The sequence below is a fragment of the Echiichthys vipera genome, assembly GCF_963691815.1.
Source record: "Echiichthys vipera genome assembly, chromosome: 7".
Lineage (NCBI taxonomy): Eukaryota > Metazoa > Chordata > Actinopteri > Perciformes > Trachinidae > Echiichthys > Echiichthys vipera.
Window position 1 is genome coordinate 12,196,577 of NC_139832.1, and position 9,333 is coordinate 12,205,909.

At 38.4% G+C, this 9,333-nt stretch overlaps 1 protein-coding gene across 3 annotated transcripts; it reads right to left on the reverse strand.

The window, feature by feature from the left end:
- Positions 1-236: 236 nt before the first annotated feature.
- On the reverse strand, positions 237-8,767 carry malt3 (MALT paracaspase 3). Of its 3 annotated transcripts, none has more exons than XM_083916236.1 (15): positions 8,685-8,767; positions 8,326-8,396; positions 8,098-8,222; positions 7,587-7,725; positions 7,251-7,426; positions 6,938-7,034; positions 6,494-6,529; positions 6,174-6,377; positions 4,723-4,900; positions 4,459-4,533; positions 4,186-4,313; positions 2,626-2,775; positions 1,837-1,991; positions 1,079-1,195; positions 237-956 (listed from the first exon to the last, which is right to left on the reverse strand). In XM_083916236.1, the coding sequence occupies exons 2-15, from the start codon at positions 8,366-8,368 to the stop codon at positions 618-620; spliced, it is 1,962 nt and encodes a 653-aa protein (XP_083772362.1). In that variant the 5' UTR covers positions 8,369-8,396; positions 8,685-8,767; the 3' UTR covers positions 237-617. The 3 variants fall into 3 exon arrangements, with proteins under 3 accessions (XP_083772362.1, XP_083772361.1, XP_083772360.1); XM_083916235.1 differs by having other exon boundaries at positions 8,651-8,744; XM_083916234.1 differs by having other exon boundaries at positions 8,667-8,735.
- Between the last annotated feature and the right edge of the window lie 566 nt (positions 8,768-9,333).

Here is a 9,333-nt window from a genome sequence, read left to right on the forward strand (position 1 = left end):
GTTAAAACAGTTTGCCGTAAGCTATTGCATTTAGTCTTTTGGACTCTTTAGTCATGAAATTCAGACAGAAGTATGTACTCGTTCACTCAGTCAGGTTTTAAACCAACCAGTATTCAGCATCATGTTATTTTTTATTTTTTTAAATGTCAATTTACATGTTCATTTATTAACTCACAAACACTGTAATCCATTTAAAATGTTGCTTTGACAAAAAGACAGATAATATCAGTGGCATGTTTCAAAAGACTGACGGACAAAATTGTGAAAAAAGTAGTGGTCTTTATTAGATACATTAACAGTAATGATTTATTTGATAAATTAGGCTAGCCAGCTTGACAGCAATTTAAAAAAAATATGTACATTTTTAAAGTATTATACAACTTGCGATGCTTTCACTGGTGAGCAAATATAAGTGTTAATGTCTCTTTCGTCTTAAGAATTAGAGGCTGGTAACGCACACTAAACACAGACCTCAGTCAGTCATTCACTCACTCATTCATTCTTTATCATCAGCCACGTACAAGTAAGATGCATGATGAGCAACTGAGTGATTCCTAATCACATCAGTAAAAAGCATCCCATTTCTAAACTAGTATTTACAATAGGACCAGAAAGGTCTAATGTCGAAGACTGAAGTCCTGCAGCTCATTTTCATCGTTCTCTTCAGGTTCGTTGCTCCTTGTAACTGCAACTTTAGCAGCACACTCTGCCTTTCTGGTGAAAGGGCGACATGGACCAGCCACAGTCTGATGCAGCTGTGCTTTGCTGCTTGAGATGTTGCCCATACTCTGAGCAGAAGCACCTTCTTGTTTCTTGGCTGTTGTTGCACGATTCCTCCTGTGCAATTTACAGGAGGCCACCAGAGGCTTTCCTATGTCCACCCGCTGGCTTTCTGTCTGGCGCAGCTTACTGCCCGTGTGAGTATAGTGTAGATCCACCTTAATGATCAGTGATTCCTAATAAAGGCAAATGGAAATTTTACATTTATTTCACAGAATTTCTTGCAAAGACTTGCTGTGTTTTGTTTTGTTTTTTTACACACGTCATCTGAATGGGACACATATCATTGACTGCGTACCGTAAGCTTTTGAAGAGCACAGAGTCGCAGAGTACAGTCCGGGTAATCAGCTTTCTTAAACAGTAGACTGTCCATCTCCTCTGACCTGCCAGACCCTGAAAATATGTCTTCCATTGGCTGCGGATTTAGAGCATAAAAGATTTTGTCAGCATTAACACATTTTTTTAAAGCAACTATTTCAAAACATCTTCACTCACAATAAACATGTCCAGCATTTACACTGACACTGACTTACTGATGTGTTCATAAAATAGCCACTAGATGTCAGTGTGGGTGAAGATTCTGCATTCAAAAGGCATGCATGTGTATTAAAGAGAAGTGCAACAGATTACTATCCCCACTTCCTGCTTTGTCTGTGTCGGTGGCAGGCTGGAAGTCTAAATATGGGCAGAACTTCCTCAGACGTGTAAAACGTGGGGGTGATTGGTCATCATTAAGAAATCCCTGCTGGCTCATGGAAACTGACGGCATTTTAAGGTTAGCAACATGGAATTTATGATGTAGATACAACTTTTCCGTTTTTAAATCCAATGCTAAATTTAGCAACTCTTAAAAGAGAAAGCCAGACAAGGCGGTGCCAAAAAACTGAAGGGAGTTATGCTGACATTTCTGTTTACTGTACATTTAGTTTTTATCCAAATGTGTTTTGTGTACGTGTCTATTAAAACTGAAAGTATATCACTGTATGGATCTCTTGTGGGTCCTATGCGGATGAGAATAATTCTTAGGATAGCTTTTAAGTAAAGATAAATATTTACAGGTATGCTACTCAGGGTCACGGTGCAGTCCTGGGTGCGGGGGGCTGTAGACTTCACAGCAGCAAAAGCCACCAAGACATTCGAGAACAAAGCTGAGAAGCTGACTTCCACTTCTACTCCGCAAACAAACATCAGCCGCTTCTTCCGTGGTAGCTCTGAAAGGAGATATAAAAAAATGGTTTTGTTTTTTTAATGATGACTAATAATAATAATAACTGTTTTACATTGACTGTACTTTGGTATTATTATGGTATTAAATTCCAAAATCGTCTGATTAACCACAATAGGGACTTTCGGATTCTATTAATATAAGCCGCAGACATATTATCGCTCATCTAGTCTGAAGGAGACTAAGAAGATCTCAGTAAAGCTCTTGGTTCTGTTATAACAGGTCTAAAGTTAATTTGAGGAAGTCAAGGTGTCAAAAGCCAACTTCCTTCCATCAAACAGAAAAATACTCTTTGTTAAAAAAAACATTTCCGTTTTCATTTATCATAAACAATGAGCAGTATTTTTTTTTTTTATGGTACCATAATAATAACCATAATATCTGCACTTGGTTAATCACATGCTGTTGTGTAGGAGGTGTGGTTAAAGATTAAACAGAACAATCTCTCTCTCTTTCCCTCTCTCACCCAAGGTGACAACAGATCAAGAAATGGAAGTAAGGTTTATCTGGTGGAAGTAAACTTTATTTAGAATATGGATGTTTTCTGTCTTTTGCTGTCTTCGATATAATTTGACCTGGAAATAGACAGAAAAAAAAAAGTTTTCATAGCTTTAACGTACCGTTTGCTTGTCTCCAGCAGGCGTCTCGCAGGTGCAGTTCCCTTGTGTGGCCGGTGGTCCGAACTGGGTCAGCGAGAGATCGAGGTTCCTTCAGGCTGTGTTTGATCTCCACCTGCTGCTTGCCTGTGACTAAAGGATCTTTGCCCAGATCTGAGGTGGAGAGAGGGAGAAAAACACTGGTAAATAGGATGCTTTCAAGATCTGACAACAAAACTTCACAGCAACTTCACAAACAAATGTCCAGGGTGTTTCTCCCATATTTTACTCAGTCCACTTTGACCATAGAAAACCACTTTATTAACTCCTAATGCCTTTATAAAATATTAACTAACTACAACAGCGTGTGCACTCATAGTCTTTGGCTCACAGGGACTGCCTGCTTTTGTAATAGCAAGGAGAACAAGTTCATCAGATTCACATGGCTGGTTTTGAGGAACTTAGGGGAAATTTGATAAATTAGATAATTAATATTCACAGTGACTAAGTGAGTCTCTTTGCGAAACTCAATACATGTGTCATTTTAAAAGGTTAGCAGGGTGGGATGGCTGGCCAGTAGGAGAAATCAATTGTTAAGATAATTTAATATAGATTTATGCCTGAAGATCACCAAGATCTGGTGTCAGGAATATTTGGGGCAAGCTGTCTTCGCTATAATGGATTAGCAACCAGCAGCTCATCATCAACAGCTCTTTTTCCATTTCTAAATAAGTCCCAGACAAGATGAGCAGATATCAAAAACAGAGGCTCTGGAATTTTGAAGTTACTGCTCATTTTGTGAGGTTTCAAATGAAAATTACAAAGGATAAAAAAGTTGTTTATAAAAAGGTAAAAAAAAAAAAAAGGATATTGTAAGAATGTCATAATAAGTGGTTCTTTGTTGATCTAAATATGTCCACATACACACACACAGACACAGTGAGTGCTGTCAGCAGGATGTCCAGTGAACCCATGAGAGAAGTGGCAGGGGGTGCCCAAACGGCCCAGCAGCTGTCTTGCACCCTGCAGCTCTCAGGTTTCTTGCTGTTCTCGTGCCAACAGTGTGAATTTCCAGAGAATGAGGTCACATGCTAATGGTACCTCGAAAAATGATTCTACCACAGACCCATTAAACAGACAAACACGCTCTCAAGATGGGCAAACTTGGTAAGTCCCCACCCTGCAGTCAGTCGCAGCTCTACTCTCTAGTCCTGAGTAAACAACACTAAAATGAGTTGCCAACTATTAGAAAACATGTCTGTGGTCAACCCTGCGCACCGAAGAGCTACCTGTTCCCTTTCAATCTGTTTACCCTTAATCTCTAAGAACCATTAACCTACTAAATGTATAAAACGAAAAAAACAATAATTTTAGCATCAGTCATACATTTGTTCACTTGAAACAACCATTTCATGTATGGCTCACACATGTCCACTCACCTACTAAAAAAACACAGCGTTCTTGAATAAAACTACACCTTTCCTTGATACAGCATTATATTAGATCTATTCTAAGGCTGATATATTTTAGATTTATCATCATATTCTCAACAACCAAAAACACAGGCCTGTTTGAAGTACTTACCCTCAGACACCTTCTCTAAGACATGTGTGACTTTCTCAGTCTGCAGGATGTGTGCGTTCAAGTACTTTGTGAAGATTCCAGTACTTTTCCTCCCGTCCTGGACCTCAAATGCCTCAGCGTCTTCACATCTGTATTGGTTAGTAAAGGCAATGTTATTTTAAAGAAAACAGAAAGCAAAATATTTGGTTCTGCATTATTTTTTTATATATATACAGTATATACAGCATGATGACTGTATTTGTAATTAAATATTAACTAATAAAAGGTACATACGTGGCATAACCATAAACTGTGTTCCCACTGGGTCCCAAAGGCATGATGCATGAAGGTAGGCAATCCTGGTTGTACCTTCAGAAAGGAAAATACAGTTTTCAGAAGACTGAAGCCATCAAAATATTATTATGACAAATTATCACAAAATCTTCTAATATGCACATAATATAATAGTTGTACATTTGTATAATACAGTGTGTATAAATACATGTGAAAATCCATGTGTTACTGTGTTAGTGAAGACAGAAATGAGTTACTGCCTACCATTTTCTACAGGTATCCAATAGGATTACGCTCAGTGCGGTCCGTCTTTCCTGCATACTGAGCATGACCCTCTGCACACAGACACAGTTTTCAGGTCGGTAGGGTTGTGGAGCATCAACAGCTACCAAGTAATTCCTCCCAGCATGCTCATATCCATGACCCGCGTAGTAGAAAAGGCCTGTCAAGGGTGATAAAATACATATCTAGTTACCACTCATAATCATCATATGTTGCACTGAACGTACGCAATTCTGGCATAAATAATGTAATGTTGGGCTGAAAATATAATGATATATCTTGTCAAAACTATATAAAAAGGTCTACCGTATATATTTTTCAATATAATTTTATTGTTATGTCGAAAAAACAGCAGCCTAACTACGTTACAGCAATATTTACTTCATCTGGACAATACTTTTACGTACTCATCCTTGCACATTGTGTTAATTCTAAACTTAAGTTCTTATTAAAATGAAAAAAATATGTAGTACTTTTAGTTTGTCATGTATACAGGAAAATACAACACAGACTTTACCAGGTGGTTATTTCATATAGAAATGAATTGAATTAACAAAGAACTTGCTATTTCTTGGTAAAGATTGTCATCAAGATATGATATGGCCTATATCAGGAGATGTTGGCCATATCCTCCAGCCCTTTTTTGAGCAGCAGAGAAAGGGAGAAAAATGGGGAGAAAAAAGGCGCCTGGTTTCTGTACAGTATGACATGGTTCAAAACTGTCTTCTGTTTTCCGTCTTTGTTTCGTTATTAGCAAGAGAAAGTAGTGAATAGTAAAAGACTGTATCATTCTGCTACAGCGTGTCAGTCCTCTTATCATTGCTTTTATTTGATCATCAACATAATTTCATATTACAACCCTATCATTACTTGTGTATGTGTCTGCTGTTTCAATAACAGTAGTGCCCTAGTTACCCTGAACAATATGACTAGTTGTTGAACCTGTATGGTTTATCAATAGCTGGAAGTTTTCATACACTACAATGCCACCTTTCTTTTTCTTTTGTTTAACACTGTATAACTGATTATGACACACAGAAAGACAAACGTTTAGTTGAATTAATGAATTGATTGTGAATGACCTACACATGCTATCAATCTCTCTTAAAGTGTTGCAGGCATGCACGAAGTTCCATACATACAATACAAAGTTAAAAACACCTACACCTTTTTTTAACCCATCTCTGCCCACTCAATCACACAAGATATCGGTACTGTAAACCACCAGGGGATTCGTGACCCACGACACGTGGACAACAAGAGAAAAGAGACGCAAATTGCAAAAGGGGAAGTTACAATGTTGTATTTCAAATCCCACAGAAATTTTGAAATTACTGTGTCTGCATTTTTACTTGGACGAAGCCTAAATCAACTGACAATGGTATCTAGAATTTTTTTTGGGAAATAAATATTTATAGGCAAATTATACTCACCATAAACTCCTCTGTCAAGGAGCTGAGTGAACTTGTCAATAGCAGCCAGCATCTCCTCCCTGGTGAGATCCAGCAGGGAAACCACTCTGAAGCCAAGCTGCTGCAGGAGGTTGGCTAGTTCGTGCACATCCATAATAGGGGCCATCAAGTCAGGGTGGTGGGAGTAATTCAGGTTGCCAATAAGTAGGGCAACTTTATCCGATGCTAAAACAAAGAAGAAAATGGAATTCTAATTATAGCAAGACGAAGAAATGCTCCTTCATACCACAAATGTTTTCTACTGTAGCACACTAAAGCTGTCACTTTCCATAAAACCATACCTGTGGGTGCTGCAGGAGGAAGCTGATCGGTTTGCACTAGAGGATATGAAAAAGAGAAGCACAAAATCTGTTTTTAAATAACCTGAAGTACTGTGGGTGCAGGGCAGTACAATTTAACAAATTGTTTTGTGATCTGCACTGTACATGCCAGAAATACTGCCAGAAACACTGCAAGAACTAGTTTCAGTTTACATCACTTTCCTGTTGTGTGTTGCGGATCAAGTACTATTTGGAGTCTAACTTCCTTTTTTGTCTGTAGAAATGGGAAAGTACCTGCAGCATAATGGAAATAACTTCTAAATGCTAAACCTGTGGAATGAAAGGAGTGTCTTCACAGCCCTTTCTTTGGAAATGGCGGAAGTAAAGTGTGAGGAAAAAAATAATGACACAATGGGGAAAGACAGGCTTTTAACCTAGTTGATAAGTATTGCAGTTAAGACTTACCAATTCCAACATCGACTGGTTCAGTCCATGTCTCTTCTAGCACGTTAGATATAGAGCACAGGTATGATCCTCCGTGTTCGGCTGTTGCACGGTCAATCTGCGGGTACCACAGTGGATTATAGTCCTACAATTGTTTTGTCTTTCTCTGGCTATCCAACCCATGTAAGATTAGATTACTCATATATAAATCAAAACTTTGGCAAAATATTAACCAAAGGGTGCATGATTCAGAGCCAGTGAAGTGACACGGTAAATATAGCCCAGTTTAAACAATCACTGTCAGCACTGAGGTAAGTAAACACTCCTTTCTTACCTGCAGTATGCCACTAATCTTGTCCGACAGTGGCTGTCCATTTCTGTACCACTGATAGTGTGGAGTGGGGATGCCAAAGGCGGCACAGCGGAGAGTGAGTTTTGTACCTTGTCGGACTGTCTGGGGTTTAGGGTTGACAGCGACGTGCGGCTCACCCTGCCAGTGTACTGGCAATCCTGATGATGTTTGAAAAGAAAGAGATACAGATTTAAATACAGCAATAAACTAGCAATATGCATAACACTGATTCACTGTCAACTGACTCGCAGTACGAACAACAAAAAGTACATCACACTACTACAATATAAATCAATACGCGAATGGCACAATACATACCTGATTTATCAATGTCCAACACCTTCACTTTCACCCAGTCGCTGAACACGCAGTTACAAAAGTCATCGTTCACTCGGCACACATAGAGCTGATTTCTTTTAGCTATAATGGACAAGTCTGCTTCAGTTCCTCCAGGCACCTTGAAAACAAAGACAAAACAAAACGGGAAGTGTTATAACTAAGTACAGAAACATTCAAACATTCATGGCATGAGAAAAGATAAAGCTCAGCGCTTAATATGAGGTTGAACTCGTTTCAGTTGTCATTTTTCCATAGCTCCAGTAGTTGATCCTTTATTTAAACTAGTGGTTTAATTGAGATCAAGACAGCTGTGCATCAGAATGAACATACACAGCAGAAATTCGCAGCCACACACACAGTAGGCTATTTCCATTAAAGTCACCATTCAAATTGCTGGAGTTATGTTTTACAGTAGAATTTTAGAATAATGACATATTTCATTTCAAAGTTTGTACCACATATACATATTGACAAGTCAAATCCACTATACCTCTGTGTCATCATCAGTGAACCACTGGTACTTAAGGATGTGTGTGCCCTCAGCTCGGACACTCAGGGTCACCTTATGGTCCACAGGTACGCACACAGAAACAGGATGGCGCACAATGATAATTTCTAAAAAATAACAAAAAAAATCAAGGGAGAATGTCAGCCATCCGAAATAATACTGTGTGGTATATTTCTGAAAAGTCACAGCATGAAGAGACACAATACATACCGCTGATCATTATTCGACAGGGTTTGGTGCGGGATCCGGTCATCAGTGCATTGTCTTCTTCTTATAACAGACTGTAAGAAGTTGAGTCAAAGTTTAAAATTAATATTTGTTTAATAACTCCTTTTAGTACCGTCCCACAATCCAATATAAAACAACTACGCCATGAATAACGCAAGGAAAGGGCTGGTGTTATGTTCAGCCCCTGAACTTCTCATTTCCAGTGAAGTTTAACTGTTCACCAACATAGTATGCTGTATATTCAGCTAGAAATGTCCCTCATTTACACATGATGAAAATGACCGGTGTTCAAACCCCATGAACGCACATGTGTTAGTGTCTACCTGCCGTCAGTCCAGTACCAGATGAGCAGCTGTCGGACCTCAGTCAGTGTGTGTTTTCCTTCTCTCAATCTTCATAACTTCAATCATATCTGACTCTTCCCTTTCCCGGAACGAGACCATGTACACACACATTACCGGTAAGCATGCAATACGGGAGCATCTCATTAAAATATAAAGTCTCTCACTAATGTTACGCTGTCAAAATGTAGATATTTACTTTAAATTCAAAATAACAAAACGCATTCATTTGAAAAACATCCAAACAGACGAACTCTGCACTGTTGTAGTCGATGTCATCATGTACAGGGGGATGCAAGTGGAGCCAGTTTTTGAGACATTACGGTAACGAGCATTCTGGTCTCTTTTAGGCTTCATGTTGTTGAGTTCAGGGACATAATAGCTTACTGGATACTGTTTTCACTTAGACTGATTACCAACACATATGAGAAAATGTCGCCTGGTGAAGATACATTTTTATTCTCTGTATTCTTTGACACCCATAAATTCTTACTAAATCATAATATATAGCCTAGTTTTCAAATCCTTTATAAGATTTTATTTTCCCTTATTGGACATTTATAAAAAGCATTTGTATAAAATATAATCAAATAGTTTATTAATGATTCAATTGTTTGTTTTTGTGTACAGTTAAGCGTAGATTTGAATA